The 17,438-nt window shown below is 41.2% G+C and overlaps 1 protein-coding gene across 1 annotated transcript in view; it reads left to right on the forward strand.

The window, feature by feature from the left end:
* The window catches only part of vwa8 (von Willebrand factor A domain containing 8), a 72,715-nt gene that overhangs the window by 5,865 nt on the left and 49,412 nt on the right, over window positions 1-17,438 (forward strand). The window contains exons 5-13 of the mRNA XM_062431728.1: window positions 10,018-10,185; window positions 10,679-10,843; window positions 11,249-11,298; window positions 11,419-11,527; window positions 11,664-11,768; window positions 11,934-12,062; window positions 12,909-13,043; window positions 13,131-13,208; window positions 17,157-17,317. Of these exons, the coding sequence (XP_062287712.1) occupies window positions 10,018-10,185; window positions 10,679-10,843; window positions 11,249-11,298; window positions 11,419-11,527; window positions 11,664-11,768; window positions 11,934-12,062; window positions 12,909-13,043; window positions 13,131-13,208; window positions 17,157-17,317 (1,100 nt within the window). The remainder of the gene's footprint in view (window positions 1-10,017; window positions 10,186-10,678; window positions 10,844-11,248; window positions 11,299-11,418; window positions 11,528-11,663; window positions 11,769-11,933; window positions 12,063-12,908; window positions 13,044-13,130; window positions 13,209-17,156; window positions 17,318-17,438) is intronic.

Below are 17,438 nucleotides of genomic sequence, written 5' to 3' on the forward strand. Positions count from 1 at the left end.
ATAAATATGCGATTCTACATACCAGCCATAAAAGTGGCTTGTCGCTTCCAATAACAGAGAAAAAATTACTGTGACAGCCTTTAAAATAATGGAAATATGGATTTGTTTTACAACATTAATAAGTTAGTTCTATCTACACATGTGATTGCCTGATTTATTAGCTGTGTCCCAGTACCATACTATACACTAGTTGTTATGAGAATGTCATGTCTTAACCCTTGAAACACAACAAAATGAAATGTTATGACTATGACTTCTGTTCACTTAAGAAAAGGAACAAGGTACAACACATATAGTATTGGATATCTATAGCCACTTGACCTGACTGAGGACACCTCTATTCATGCCTAAACAAAGCCCATGATGTCATCATGCCCCTGTATCCTCACACCGCAAAGCAACGGAAGACCTCTGTTGTTGTAAGTTAAGGAGATAGGCTCCACAATCCAATGAAAAAGCCACTGTTTAGACAGAGCATTGCCCCTGGCCGGATTAGTGAAACAAACAAACAATTGGTCACATAAATGCACTCACTGGGTGCGGCCTATGCAGGTTTGTAGCACTTGGACAGAACACAGGGAATGCAACATCCTCTGCTCCTCAGATGCAAAAGTAGGGGGGCAAAAACTCGAGAGCTCAAAAGCCATAGAGCTATAGGCTGTAGGGATAATCTTAGGCAAATATACCGTTGTTGGGACTGAATTAGGAGCACATGGGCTTCTTTGTCTCTGAGAGGCCTACTTGGAATCAGGGAAGCCTGATTTGAGTTTTTCTTTTGGCCCCTCAGAACAAGGAAACAAAGGAAGGGCCCCCTTCAGACCCTTCCCCAAGGCCTAAGGTAAAATCAACCTAAATTCGACTTCCGGTAAACCCCGTTGATTCTCGTCCCTCATCGGCTGAGAGAGACCTGACGTTACTTCCAGTTCCGATGATGTCTGCAAAGCTTCAAAAGGGAGCAGTGCGAAAAAGACTTCGCCTTTCCACAGTTCGCGAGCTAAGGGGGACGTCTTTCCGTTAAAATCAAGCGGATTACAAAGGTGTTAATACACGTGTACCGACCCCCCCCACATACTTTCCTTCGAAGCTTCGCTACCTCGTTGGACTCGACAAGACTTCAACTGCGTTCACCTGAATGTAACTTTAATGGATCTGTGAGCACCACTGATCACCATTCACGCTGCTCTAAATTGTACATGCAGAAGGAAGAAAGAATTCTTTGTTTGGGTCTTGTGGCTAACTTCTACAACCCACAGCCCAAGAACTGACAACACTTCTGTTTCCGCGACCCGCCGAAACACACCCCATCAGCCCCGGGAAAGATCAGGACAGTGCTCACAAACCCACTACAGCTCGCTTCAAGCCCCCTCTCCTACACTCTGGTAGCGTGTCATAGGTTTTATTCTGGGCAGAGTTATTAGTGTGTGTGTAATACTAGTTTAGTACTATTTTGTATTGCTGCTGTTTTAAACTTGGGTTTTGGACTGCCGTGTCTGTGTTTGCTGCTGGTATCTGAGGAGTCTGTTTACAGTTGTTGCCAGCATAGTTTATATGCTAAACTGTTTCTGTTATCCCGCCAGGGATCTGTGTTAGCGCCACCATGAGCAAAAGTAAGCCACTTTGTCAATTAGCCGATCTGATAGCGCAGCCACAGATCCCACTGTGCCTCGGGTCATCTGTGGACAGAGCAGGCGCTTCGTTTCCTTCATGATCGCTACTCTACCTCTTTTAGTCATTTAAGTTGCTTGTGGGTTAGTAGGGACTATTTATTGTTACGCCATCGCGAGTGACAGTAAGCTGCTTTGTCAGTTAACAGATCAGACAACGTGTACACAGCCTCCCGTTGTGCCGCACGTTGTTTGTGGACAAAGCCGCCATAACTCTCTCTATTGATCGCGAGACCCCGCGTGGGTCGGCCTTCCATTGTTCTTGTCTTCCCCTCTCCTTCTACTAACCGCACATACAAGTACACACATTCACATCCCACATCTGTCACAAACTGGCTCAACGTATGTGACAAAGAGGGGAGACAAGTCAGGATTGAATTGCCAATGGAAATATTTTATTGTAACTTAAACAACATAACTATTTACAAAAAGCATGAGGTGTGGAAAGTAGCGGCATCAGTAGTGAATTTAGTGTGTGGATGAGTGAGACATGTGTGTGCTGCTGTTGAATGCAAAAGAAAACGCGCTGTGGAGCCTAGGAGAGAGTCAGAGACAATGAGTCCAGGCTGGCATTTGTAACATTGGTAGCGGCCTAACCAGGTGTCATCACATTGACCTAACGACCCTCCCTGACTGCCAGCTCCTGCAGGAAGTGATCAACTGCATCATGGCAAGCAGAAAGGGAGGTGTCGTAACACCCCCCTCCATAAGAACGAGGTTCCACTGAGAGCCTCGTGTTAAACATCAAACAATTGACACTTTACAAACAATATGCCCTAATCTGTCATAGTTAATACATTACCCATAGTTGACTAGCAGCACTGCACTCCTTCCAGGCTGCATCCTACAACACATCCCTCCGTCCCCACCAACCCAGCAGCCTTGGTACCAGAGGAGCAGTTTAAGGGGATAAAGAACCGAGAGGTGAGCAGAGTAGAGCATGGAAATGATCACAGCATACAGTTGAATAAACTAAGGGTCCACGAGCGCTCGAGACAGTGCGTCCCCGATTACATTATCAGTCCCCTTAATGTGTCGGATGTCTAAGTCATATGGCTGCAGGAACAGCAACCACCTCATTAGCCCCTGATTAGGGTTTTGCAGTGTCTTCAAAAAGGTGGGGGTTTGTGGTCAGTGAAAGCGCTCACAGGGCAGTCTATCCCCTCCGCATTCTCCAGCAACAGGACAGCCCCAGCACCCACATTGCTGGCATCGATGTGAAGCTTAAAGGGCTGATCAAGTCTTGATGCTGCCAACACTGGGGCTGAACACAACAAAGCTTTTACACTATCAAATGTATTTTGACACGTTGAAGACCAAATATACTCCGCTTTGGCTTTTAAAAGGTCGATCAATGGTGCAACCACAGATGAAAAGTTTTTGCAAAAGCTGCGATACCAACCCTAAGAAACATCAGCTTTTTCTTGGTGGTTGATGCACTGCCATCCACTGGGCGAACCTGGCTTTGACCCACCACCTTCCCTAGATAGGTCACAGTGGCTTTGGAAAACTCATACTTGGCAAGATTAATTGTCCAATTCGCCCAGACCAACCTGTCAAAGAGAGCACCTATACGCTCGACATGTTCTTCCCAGGTGTCAGAATACACCACAACGCCATCTAGATATATACTGCACAACCGCTAAATCCTGCAACAACCCGATTCATTAGCCGTTGAGATGTTGCAGAAGCATTCCTCAAACCAAACGGCATGACAGTATACGAACACAAGCCAGAAGGAGTTATGAAGGTTGAGATTTCCCTTGCCCTTTTGGTGAGCGGGACTTGCCAGTACCCTTTGAGAAGAGCAAATTTGCTCATAAATGTGGCTGAACCTACCAGATCGATGCAATCTTCCATGCGGGGAAGAGGATACAGATCAGGTTTACTGAGACTGTTCACCTTGCACTAGTCAGTACAAGGCCTAAAACTAGCATCTGCCTTTTAAAGCAGGATGCATGGGCAGGCCCAGGTGGATGAACAAGGCTCAGCAATGTCATTATCTAGCATGTACTGTACTTCAGCCTCCAACTGTCTCCTCTTCTCAGCTGACACGCGATTAAAGCGCTGCTTGATGGGCTCAGCAACTCCAACATCTATGTCGTGTTCAATTAAGTGTGTTTGGGACGGGGTATCAGAAAACAGTGATAAATAGCTGTTAATTAATTTAATCAACTCATCAACCCATCTAAGTGCCCGAGAAAAATATGCTGATTTTTCAGTGTCTCTGAATTTTTCAAGTGGCCTCATAACAACCCATCATCAGGGTCCCCCTCAACTACTGGTTCAGAAATGGTGTACATCATACAGGGCTAGAGACCAAAACTGGTTTGACTGGGGATCTCTGCTGCAGTGGAAACACAGACTCACGAGTGATATAGCTTCAGGAGGTTAACATGACACAGCTTTGTGGATTTTCTACGGCCAGGAGTTTCAATCAAATAGTTTAGGTCAGAGACTAGCTAACACAGTTACTAACAAAGTTTATAACTGGAAATTGATTAACTTGTTGGTTGATGGTTGGTTAATAAATTATTACAGATTTAAAGAGAAGGGTCTTGTGATTATTGTGCATGTGTTATTGTGATAAGTGGCTGATCCAAATAGTCAGAGCTCGGACTCTAATCCTTCATTTTCCAAAGTGTTATTCTTAATTGAGGCTAATTCTGCAGTTTGGTTATCGGTCCCGGTTTCCGGGTGGTGCCCCAAATAAATAATTAAAATGTATAATCATTTTTCCCCTTTTAATAATTAATAATTATTTATGATAATTATTCATTATTATTAATAACCAAGCGCACTCCCTTCTGCTCCTACACCGTATCGGGCGCAGTGTAACCTTGGAGCCATCTGAAGTGAACTGGGTGCAAGAAGGATGCATAGATAAAGCATGAAGGCTTTGCGGAGGTCAAAGCGAGGAGAAGGGCTGTTTTGTAGGAAAGAACATTTTATATCTGCAGACTCAGTGGGCTCAAATGGAGGCCCTCGAAGAGCACTGTATTTAACTACAGGCCTCATCCAGTGGACTCCTTTTTAAGAAATGTATGTTAAAAGGATGAGTGCCTGCCGTCACTCCATTAAAACCAACAAGACGGGCAGATATCGCTGCCTTAATTGTGGAAAAGGAGAGACCCTTATCTGGCAGCTCCTGAAGGAATGTCAAAACATCCACAACAGAGCACTGAAAAGGGAGGACATTTCGGTCCTGACACCACTGCTCGATCGCTCACCATTTATAGGCATGTAGGCCTCTAGTAAATGATGCCCTCACAGTTTGGATCATCACCACCACATTTAAGGGCAGACCCATAGCTATTAAATTGAACCCTTCAACAGGTATGCATGCAGCTGGGCACAGATAATTCACTTCTCCTCTTACCTGCCTGTACCCAGTATATCTTTTCTAACTGAGCTGTGGGGCCTCCCACACCATGCTTTTGGGATGAGGCCAGATAAGCTGCTAGGGAAGGCTCCATACGCGGGTAGACAGTGGTTTGGTCCATGTCAAAGTTCATTCTGAGACGAAATCCAGTGACATGGGCAGTAGTTAGTCTGCTGTTGACGGCTCAGGGGGAAGGAAAAACCTCAAGAACTGCCATGGGTTCTGAGCCGGTGGATAAGAGGGCCACTCAACCTCCAGTCTCTCAGCTGCACGGTACAGTGAAAAGGTTATATCGTCTTGGCCAACCAACAAAGTGGCGGTGGGGTACTGGCCTGACGACAAAGCATCCTGTTCATCCTCTTATAAACCATGCATGTCCAAACCGGTGTCCAGCATGTCATCATCATCATCATCATTGCAAGCAGCTAGCTCAAGCAGCGAGTGGCTAGCACTATTGGGGGGCTCCAGGTCATACTTGGCTAACCCCTTAGCTAGGGCTGGGCAATTAATCGAAAAATAATTGAAACCAACATTTAGAAACTCGAATCTACTTAATCTTGCTCATGTCAATTTATCGTGGTGTTCACTGTTGCCATGACAGTAAAGGTTGCATATCTTTAAGGAACTTAAACTTGTCTCCAGTGATCATTTTAACCCAAACCATGATCTTTTCATAGTTCTAATCAAGTAAACTAGACATTAACCACAGCGTCACACCTTAAAACATCATTATTTTCACTCCCTAAAGATACTCATGTGTGAAAATATCACAAAATATCGTGTGAGGGCAGTGTAAAATACAAAACAAAAGAAACTGTGAAAATACATAATGGTTCATCAAGGGTGGAGATAATCGTTCATTAATCGTAATCAAGGTTAAAAGTTCAATTAATCGTGATTTAGATTTTTGCCATAATCGCCCAGCCCTACCCTTAGCATACTCCATGTGTTCAGCCCGGTTACCAGTGGGGACTTTGACTTTGACCAAAAGCTCCTTGCCATCAGACTCTGAAGAAGCTGGGTGTCTTGACTCGGAGAGGAAGGGTTTTGCTGTGCGATGGTAGTTTTTCATAGCAATTTCTCCACAGACCTGACCTGCCTCTCCAGGGCCTCTCCTCTGCCTTAAATGCATGAATAGAGGTGTCTTCAGTCAGGTCACGAGGGAGCGTGATATCCTTTACTATATGTGTTGTAACGAGTCGACTGCAAGGGAACTAACTAGACTCAAAAATCAGTATGCATACTAAACAATGCTGGCTTTTTTTGGATACTTTTATGTTTAATGCAAAACAGAAAAACTTATTGTGTAAGGCAGTGAGACAGCTGCCCAAGGAAGATGTTGGAGAACAGATAAGTGTAAAATCTATTTTGAGCTAAAATTATTTTGCTTTTTATTTTATCTCTCAACTCACTGTCACAATTCAAATTTGCAATTGATTAAAGTCTGTTGGTGAATGTCCTGTTTAATGCAATGCAAATGAATAATGTTTCTTTTTATTTATTCCTTGTACACTAACTTCAAAAACAGTATACTAATGACGGTTATTACATAGTACGTGTTGTATACATTGAATTTTTAATGTGGAATTGGTACACATCAAGTGTCTTCTAACAGCTAATTTCGAGGATGTCTCAGTACCAATTTTTTACTTATTAATGAACATTTAGAAATATACATGATAAAGTAGCCAGTCTGATATACGGGTTACTTTATTTTCCTGACATTGTGTGAATGTAGTATAAACCAGAAGACATGTCGACATGACAGAGTAGTAAAAACACAGGTGTAAAAAATAAGATTATCCATGGCTCAATTCAATTTAGCTGCTTCAGTTTCAGGTTCCTGGTAGTGTGCATGCTGGTTCACTGTCACTCTGTCATGGCTTAGTGGTACAGTTGAATAGAACGCAGTCATAGTTAATGTTATTAGTAACACCTGTGCTTTCCCTGCTCTGACATGTCAAGATGTCTGCTGTGAAAAAGACCTATTCACAGTTGAATGCATTTTGAAGTGACATCAACATAAATCTCCAACAGACCGTTTTCAGGTGTCACACAGCTGCAACTAATAAAACGGATAAGGGTCTGTTTGTTTAGGTTGTCACTGACAGCAATATTACTGTTTTCAGTGCTTTCTCAATACCTTACACAACAAGTTACCTACATAGTCTTTATATTATTAGCTACACCTGTTGTTTTCCATGCTGTGACACCTCTGTGAAGAGTTTGTACAGTTACCGTAATTATTTCTCATTATTTATTGCACCATGACTTGCCAAAAGCTGATGTGTGAAGCTCATGATCAAGCACTGTTTTGAAAATGTGTAGTCAACAGTGTCCTTAATGTTCATTCGAACAGCAACCAATACAACAGAAATTAATACTGTAGTAGGGAGTGATAATGAAACACACACATCAAGAGTTGTCATGCGTGTTCATGCCTTGTAATTGGGCAATAATACTAGTTTCTTCTTGAGGGAAACTTCCAATGCCTGATTTGATTGGTCGGTACCAACACCTTTTTATTGACACTGTAATGTACAGTATCTACCAGGGCTGGGTGATGCATTCCCTGTTGCCTACAACAAGCAAAGCTAATCAATCCCTTCAACTCCCTGAGGCTCATGTACCTCCCACTTTCTCATCAAAATGAAATCAGGTGTGCATTGTTTCCATGGAAACAGCTCATGAATAGATACAGCATTATTTATGGTACTAATGGGTGTGAAGAGACTGCCTATTTCTGGTCTTCCTCAGATCTCATAGAATTTTGTGCTGTCTAGAGATGTGGGCAGATTGCGTGTCAGTGTGCGAGGCATGTGCCAGTTTGTGAGCCGATGCATTGGATAAAACTTCTTGGAGACGTTGATTTTTGCCTGTGTTAATATGTGCCTGTGGGTGTGATTAGTGGGTATATTTTCATATTACTGTATGTGACAATTATTTTGTGTTAGGGATTGAAGATGTGTGGGTGCAAATTAGCAAGCGTTTCTCTTTTAGAATAGTTTGGTATCGTAGGAGGTGTTTGTGTGTTAACTAGAACATCCAAGTATTCCTCGGGGCTCTGTGCTGATTTGTAGCCCTATATTCAGACTTATTGGGTCAGTCCCTGTGCTTACTCTCTCTTTTTCTCCCCCCCCCCCCCCCCCTCCCTTCCTCCCTAGCTCTCTTTCTCTTTTCTCCTTCATCTCTCAGTCCAAGCATCACTCCACCCCCGAGTTAAAGACGGAGTCAAAAGGATGTAATGGCAGTATTGTCTTTTTGACTTTTTCAATCGCTCTCCAGTTAACAGATTCTTCTATACCTCAGACCCACACTGCAAAGACTTAGAAGTTAAAAGTTTGCCAATGCAACTAATAGTTAGGTTTAGTATTGTTTAGTATTATTTTGGGGAATTTTTCCCTTTATTTGACAGTCAGTGGCAAAGAGGCCGACAGGAATCAAGGGGAGAGATAGCGAGAAATGGGTAAGACATGCAACAAAGGTCCCTTGCCAGACTTGGCCCAGGGATGTCGCGGCTATGTGGCATGTTTGGGTGCTCTTCAATAGTTAGTTCTTTATAAAAAATAAATGAACTGAATGTAATTCGCTTTTACATTTGAGGATATAAAAACAGAATCAGCGCAATTTGAAATTAGAAACAAAGAAAATATGTTTTGACTGACTGTCTGAACACCTGAGATGGATAAGAATAGAATAGCTTTGTTGTCATTATATTAAACATATAATGAGATTACAGGTGCCACTCCATTTGTACTTTTAACAGCAGGTGACCCTAAACTCATGGCAAACTTGCACCTTTGTGAAGATCTCATTGTCTATATCAGCCATAAAAGTGGCTTGCAGCTTTCAATAACTAGTTAATTGGTTTTTTTTCTTATATATCATGCTAGATCATGCAGTTTTAAAAATGTTGAGAATTTACACTCTGTTGTCTTTCCTACGCCAGTCGTGCTTTAATTAATATTTCCTGTCTCAGAAGTCAGCACAAAGCAAACAGTGGAAAGGATTTGTGTTTTTAAGTTCATTGGGTGCAGAAGGACAACTTAATGTTACATGTGGATAACAGCTTGTATTTAATGTAAATCACTGCAGACCTTCAGTTAAAATCAGCTCAGTATCTGGTGGGATGTTGTTCCTTTTCACTGTCAGAATGAACACAAGGCTTGTCTGTGCTGCCCCGTCTCTCTCACCATCCTGCGTCACTCACATTTCTAACAATTATCTGATTACAGTGTTGGTGCCGAAAATGGATCAAGAGTTAAATATAGAGCATCTGGTCCTCACTATAGTTTTATGACTTCGCTTCCCACACAACCTGCCGCGTATTTACATGTTAACCTAATTATATGGCCGCTCGCTCTGCGGTCCACCCAGACAGCTAAAGTTTCCTGCCTCTTGACGTCAGATGTGCTTTTTGATTTCTGAAGAAGTGTGCGACTACACACACACACACACACACACACACACACACACACACACACACACACACACACGCACACACATATGCACACACAGGCATGTATGCACACACACAGACGCTGTCAAGTAGAACTAAGTTTCATCCCACATTTGGTGGTAGAAAATAGGCCTTCCTAAAACAGCTGAAAGTGTTTTGAAGCTTGATTTGGAATAGTTTGGAGGATGCTCTGAACACAATAAGCTGAGGACATCCTCAGGAAAGGCTTTATGGCAAGCTCATATTGTCATTAGAGCATGGGCAGTAAGAACTGATGCTCTTTGTTTAAATACTTTTAGTCCTGGACTGGTCACATTTACACAGGGTCAGAGTTCGGACTGGACAATGGAGCAGCAGATTTGACCTGAGGTTGAACTAATTGTACGGGGTGGGATTTAGCCCTAAGTGACCCATTTCCTGATACCAACATCTTCCCCCACATCCTTAATTATTTCTGGATTATTGACTGAGTTCACTGACTTTTGTCAACTTCTTATGTTTTTGTCCTTTAGTGTGCTGTAAGGGCAGCGACACAAGGTCGAGTCCTGGTCCTGGAGGGTCTAGAGAAGGCAGAGAGGAATGTTCTACCTGTCCTTAACAACTTGCTGGAGAACAGAGAGATGCAACTGGAGGACGGTCGCTTCCTTATGTCAGCTGAGCGTTACGACAAGCTACTGCAGGTCAGAGCCACACACTCACCGAAATAAGTCAAAACAGGCTCGTAGATTTGAAGTCTTGAAGGCATTCTCAATCAAAGTCTTCTGGTATGGAAATCAAACATAGGGATCAGTGATTTTTTTCTTTTTGAAGACAACAGCAGCTGATGTTGATAATCTTCACTCCTCTGTATCTGTGTCTTATCCAATTAACCATGGTGTACATTTAAGAAGATCATTCTTTTTTCATGGCTGTTAACGAGCTGTTCCTGAATATTCACACTTCAACAGTGAATGTTCACACTACTCCCACAGGGCTCCTTCTTTTGTTTTTAGATGAAGAAATTCCTGTGGCCACAAATGTACTCTGTGACATTCAGAGTCTGTATTTGATACATGTAAAGAGCTATGTGCATGCAGCCATTAACATAAAAATGCATTTCGTATCACACAGGGATTTGTTTAGTTATATACAATAGAAAAAGCCTGCAGTGTTTTATGTGGTAATGCTTTGCAGGACCACACCAAAGAGGAGCTGGACAGCTGGAAGATTATCCGTGTAAGTGAGGACTTTCGGGTCATCGCTCTTGGTCTTCCTGTCCCCAAATACAAGGGTAACCCATTGGATCCTCCTCTCCGTTCCCGCTTCCAAGCCAGAGACATCTATTACCTACCATTTAAGGTCAGTTCAGGAATTTACAGATTATCTAAAAGCCAAAAATGTCCCACTAACAAAAGGTCTCAATAATGGGAGGAAGGGATTTGGCAAATGGGGAGACTAGCTAACTTGTTTTTTCTAATAATCCTCTTTGTTACCCTGGATAATCCACACAACATAGTGTGAACAAACATGAATTCAAACTACTTTTAATGTCCAAGATACATTTAATTAGCATTCCATTTATGCAGTTTGTCTCATTTTCAGATGGCAACTACATTTTGTGAACATTAATTAGGCTACCACTCAAAACTGTTTCTCCAACTCTTACTCAACAGATTTCAACATTAAATATTTATGTTTTCAAACTTAAATTATGCCTCTTATCTTTTCTCTGCGCCCTATCTTTTTTTCTAAACCTCTTATCAGGACCAGTTGGAGCTGTTGTACACAGCAGGACCAAATATAGCTGCAGAAAGGTACCTAAAAATACTTACTGAAGCAAAGCCATTTTTTAAATTACTCCTTTGACTTGTGAGTATCCTTTTTAGGTTTTTATGAGGCTGTATATTTTACGTATGTTTTATTCTGTGTGTCAGGGTGTCCCAGCTGCTGTCACTCGCCACTACGCTGTGCTCCCAGGAATCATCCAGTCTCGGCCTTCCAGACTTCCCTGTGGACAATCTGCTTCCTGCTCTCTCTGTGCTGGTGAGAAGTCAGCACCAGCAGGCAGCCTAACTCTTCCTTAAAGCGAGAGAAAAGAAAAAGCCTAGAATTAAATACAAAAATCAAAACCTTGTTGGCTCTCAATAGTGTTTAATGCCTGTCTTCTGTGTCGTTTCAGAACGTTTTCCCTATGCTGTCCTCCCAGCAGCTAATCCAGAGACTTTACCCCTACAATAGTATCTTAAGCAAAGATGGGCGCACTGCTGTGGAGGGTGTACTCAGTGTAAGTCAAGAACCACTCATCATGTCATCTGGTGTCTATAAGTGGTTCCATCTAATGTGCATGCTTGTTGTTATATCAGTTTTGAAGTTTAAGATTATTTTGCTTTGAATATGAGATAAGATACATCAATAAAATGCATTAATGCATTCTGTTTGTCTTTCATAGAGGTTTGAACTTTTGGATGGTCGTCGTGAGTCAGCTCCAAGCGCCGTCCTTGGTGTGTCTATGACAAAGGATGTTGAAGGCCATGCAGATGTCACATTATGTACTGCGGACAAGGATGTCACCTTTCAGGTACCTGCAGACTGTCCCCATTCATGTCAAACTTAAGGGTCAATCTGACAGTGTGTGGACCATCTACGTAATAATGATGGTTGCTCCGTTTTAGTCGTGGATTGCAGCTTTGAGGATGTAAAACACTGCTGCCTGCTGAAAGCCACTGTTAAACATTTCAAAGGTTTATGTTTTGTAAAATAGATAAATAAATACATTACAGAGAAGTAAAGCAAGACAAAATCACACCAATACATTATTAATGTTTTTTAGTTTTGTTTTTTTAAATGATAGTAATCCAACATTCTCTATAAGATCAACCAGTCAGCGTTTTGAACTATGAACTAAAAATCTGAACTCAAAAACATATTTCTACTTGTAAGAGATAGCAAAACTGAATTAGTGAGACACAAATTACACACAGATGTCTATTGTCCCACGGCAGGCCACACACTGACAGACAGGCAGACACACTCTATCAGTAGCTCGAGCATCTTATCTCTGACTGATACTCTGTGGTTGACTCTGGAGTGAATGTCTTAATCAGTCTTTGAGGCTCTTTCTTGGATAAAAAGGAACACTGTTTGTGGATGAGTCATTGCGTGGGGTTTGGGAGAACAGAGATATTTCAGAGAATCGAAGAATCTCCTGCCAAACAAACTCTCATTAACTCTTTGAAGCTGTTTTCTTTTTCTTAAAATATTAATAAGCTGTGCCATGTGACTCATGAAGTTGTTAGAACATATATTTTGTTCCAAGACGTGATCACATTGTGTCACTGATGCTGATAAATATTTGAATCTAGATTTTGTTTAAAGGAATAGTATGACAGTTTTTATTCAATTTCTTCTCTCCTTCAAACTCCAGGTTCCAGCAGGCACCAAGGAGCCGCGACCACCCAACAGTAGCCCAGACTTTATCAGTACCCCAAGCCACTCTCAGCTTATAGCTGAAATGATGCAGTCGCACATGGTTAAGGACATATGTTTGATAGGAGCCAAGGTAGCTAACCCAAAAGGTATACACACATGCAGTACGTATTGTGAAAGTGATCTCTGGTTCTAATGATTATCATTTTGTATTTTTCAGGGTTGTGGCAAGTCAGTGATTGCCAGAGAGTTTGCTGAGATACTGGGTTACAGCATAGAGCCAGTCATGCTCTACCAGGTAAATAAAAAGTGGTTAAGAAAAGATTCAAACTGTTTTGAAATTGCATTAAATGAGTTTTATGTCAAAACCCTAAAATAACTCAGACTGTCTGCCTCTTGAGCTACACAGTAACAAATAAGCAACGGTATTTCTTTCCTTACGTCATCCTTTTTTCACTTCCAATAGCTACATTTGCAGTCCACGCTTTCATAATGTGTTTTGCATTAATGTGTATCCATCAAGCACGAGCACACCAGTTCTGTGACTCGGGTAAAAAAGTGTGTGTGTCGGATATGCCTTAATCATGTTAGGATGGGAAAAAAATCACTGGCAGAGATTCACACATTTTGTGACCTCTGATGTAATAAAGGAGGTTTCAACCAACAGATTGCACACAGTGGGGAAGGGTTTATGAAAGGAGACCTTCTTATATGGAAACTGTCTTATCAGAGGAAAATGGTCTTCTCTCTTACTATGATTATCTTCACTCTTGGTCACACTTATCACTTAACCTCAAGGATATGTAGCAAAAGTAGTGCTTTGATTTTATGTTGTGAATATAATTCTCCACCCCACTTGAAACTTAATCAGTTGGTTGGTTACTCCAAGTCAGTTAAAATGATTGATAATAGAGTCATGAAGTCTGTGGTTTAAGACATTTTTACACTATCCAAACTCATCTTAATTGTAACTTTTGAGCGTATGTGAGCAAAAATCTCACAAATGTAAGGCTGGAAAAAAAAATTAGTAGTTGTGTAGATAAAGTTTATGTAGAATTAGGACAGTAGTTTGGTTAAAAGACCCACATCTGGCTTTCATGCGTGCACCTCAGCCCTCTACAAAATGACAGACTAGAAGATAGAGAGAAGACAATATATGTGTTTGTGAAAGTAAATATTTGTTAAACCTCTGTGTGTGTGTGTGTTTGTGTGTATTGTAGTCAGATGATTGTGCAGGAAGCGGGTGTGCTGAAACTTTATGTATTAATGCATCAATGTGCTATTTTTAGCCGGCTGAGGTTAGGGGTGACTTGTGCTGCGGGAATTGTGGAATCTTTTGCCGGGCAATTCCTTGTGTCAGCTCTGAAAATCCCATTTTTGGAAAACAAAGTGACATGTAAGGCTAGAGTGGAATCTAGATATAATAATTGATGGTGTGTACATGTTTGTGTGTGTCCTTCAACTGGAAAAAAATGAAATCCACTAAAAATATCACTTTCATTGGATAGATTGACTTATAGCAATTCTTGATGTGCCACAGAAAATGATGGTTTCCGTCGCTAATTGAACACAGAGGACCAGAGGGGAAGGCAAACATAACATTTTATATGTATAGTACTATACAGATATTTATCCAAGTATGGACAGGAAGACATAGCTCACGTAGTCCTGTAATACAAAAATATACTTTCAGTGTGAGTCACGGTTACTAACATTTATAAATGCACAGAGCTTGATTTAGCTTGATTAAAAGGTGGATGAGAGCACAGTTAGACTCCTTTCATAGCAGGTCATCATTTACCTTAGACCTTTCTAAAGGGCTTTAAGGAAAGTTCAGGTAGTACATACTGTATGTAAACCTTTTACCTCTTGCTTGGTTTTCAACTAGTCAGCTAAAAATTTACAAATGATACTCATATAATTGACCAATAGACGGGGCGTGTTGGAGAGACTGGTTTCTCAACAGAAGGCATATAAATAAAAATAAAATCATTTGGGAAACAGAATCAAAACGTCAGCGGACATAAGTAGAGGCTAATTTTCCATTACTCGTCAATTTAAACAAGCAAGGGTCACTGGAGAGTTAATTTGTAGAGCCATAACTAGCCTACCATTTTTTTTAAATAAAGATAAACATAGGAATACATAAAATATAAATAAATAAATAAACAAAATTATGAAATAAGATAAAATAAAAATGAATAACAAAAAGTACTTTGGATTTAGTACGTAGGATTTATAACAAATAAAAGGCATCCACACATCTATCTTCTAGGGGTTAGAGGGATAAGTGAGTTGAGGTTATCATTGCATTAATAAGTTCATTATAGGACTCCATCTCTTATTAAATGTATTCTTTTGTAATCTTCCACAGTAGGTTATCTGCTCCTTCTCTTAGATATCTCAGATCCTTTGGGTCCAATAAATTGTAAGTGGGTGGCTCAGGCTTTAACCATTTAATTTTAATGCATTTCATTGCTGCCATTGGTAAGATCCGAAATAAGTAATTTGCAGTTGCCAGCTCCCTCCTTCAGGTTCATCCTTAGCAAAGTGATCCGTGGGTCTTGAGGGATATCAGTGTGGAGTATATATCTCTTCCCAGAATGGTCTTACTGTGGAGCATGGCCAGATTTTGATTGCCTATTTGTGCTCCACAATTTCTCTGACATTTGTTGCTGAGCCCCATCTTTGCCATTATCTGTGGTGTTTGAAAATATCTGGCAGTCACTTTCCATTTTAATTCCCTCCATATGTTTGAGCTAGTCACCAAGTGTGCTTCGGAGCATATTACCTTCCAATCCTCCCCTGATATCTCTTGTTGCATCTCAGCCTTCCACCTTTCTTTAATTTGTAGTATTATTTTGGTTCATACGTTTAAAAAAATCCTGATATAAGCTAGAGATTACCTTTCCCTCACTATATCCTTGTCAGAAGAGGTCTCAATTGTAAATACCCCCAAAAAAAAGGTATACAGAGGAGAAAGTAATTTCTTATTTGTTGTAAGTGCCCCTATGGCACAAATAGTATACATAATTGAGTCCATATTCAGACCATTTTTTAAAAATCCAATACCTAACTGGAAAGGTGTAAAAATTTCTAATTGAGCCTCTGCTTGTCAGAGGAGAAACTGATCTGGAGAGCCTAAATGAAGATTGTATGTCTCTTCATGTTCTTAAGATGAACAAAGTACACACATTCAATCTTTTTCAGGGAACCATCTAAAAAAATAAAAAATGTGTTGGAATCTAAAAAGCTTAATATACTGCAAGTGGTTAGAATGCAGTAGAGTAAATCATCTTACACCTTCTGGTGATAATCCAGGACGTGTAACTGACACATGTTGTCAGTTGCGCAGTGTGTGGGCATGTCGTTTCTTGATTCTCTTCACCAAGGTAGCAAACTAAAAATGTTTTCCATTCAGGTATACTTACATTTGGTAGAGCTTCCTGCCATGAAGCTGCATATTACCAGAAACAGAGAGGGATTTGTCTCTATGGCTGAGGAGACCAGGCACTCTGTCAGCAGTCACTCCATTAATGATGCTTAGAAATTATGAATGTCGGAGGACCTTGGACGAATGAACATTTATGACTTCCTCTTAGCCTCTGCTGCTGTGTGGCTTCTTTCTTGTGACTAAAAAAGGCTGGCCATTTATCTATTACCTTAATTGATCATGCCTGCTGTTTGCCGGTGTAATGGCACTACATTTTCCACTTAATTCATTATACTTTATGGTAGAATATAATGAGAAATATAGAGTCTGTCTTGCTGCGGTTCAGTAATCACTACCTGGAACAAATTGTGCAACTCTGCTTGTCTTCCTTGCTCGACCCTCCGTCTCTGCAATGACACGGTAGAGTGATAGTGGATATGACAGTCTTGCTCCACAGACATTTTCCCTTGCGCAGAAAATGTTTAAGTCACCCTTATCTGTAAAGTGGAGATACCAAATAAAGCAGGGAGGCCAAATCCTGAATGAGGAGTGAGGACATAGCCAAAGGAGGAAGAACTGGAAATATAGTTTAAGATTGCAAGCAAGTCTCTACTTGCTGTATTCAGTTTTACTATGTGATGGTCAAACACATCCTGCATTTTTTCCCCCATTACTTTATTTGCTTCTTTTTCCTTCTGTCCACTTTTTTCTGCCCACTATGTTTCCCTCTCTCGTGCCTCGCATCTTTCACTCTTTCCTCTTTGTCTCCATCCCACCCATCTCTCCCTCCATGACTGTCTCTTTCACTTCCAGGACATGACAGCCAGGGACCTTCTCCAGCAGAGGTACACTCTCCCTAATGGAGACACAGCATGGCGACCGTCTCCACTGGTAACTGCTGCCATTGAGGGCAAACTGCTGCTGCTGGATGGTATACACAGGGTCAACCTGGGAACATTGGCTGTGCTCTCTAGGTACTTCAGTTTCCTAAAATATACTGTTTCCATTATTTACTTTCTGTAAATCTCTGCTGCTGTTCTGTTGCCTTTCAGAACTAAACTGAGCCAGTGCTGTAAATGACAAATAAGACACGCG

This window comes from Scomber scombrus, chromosome 13 (genome assembly GCF_963691925.1).
Source record: "Scomber scombrus chromosome 13, fScoSco1.1, whole genome shotgun sequence".
NCBI lineage: Eukaryota > Metazoa > Chordata > Actinopteri > Scombriformes > Scombridae > Scomber > Scomber scombrus.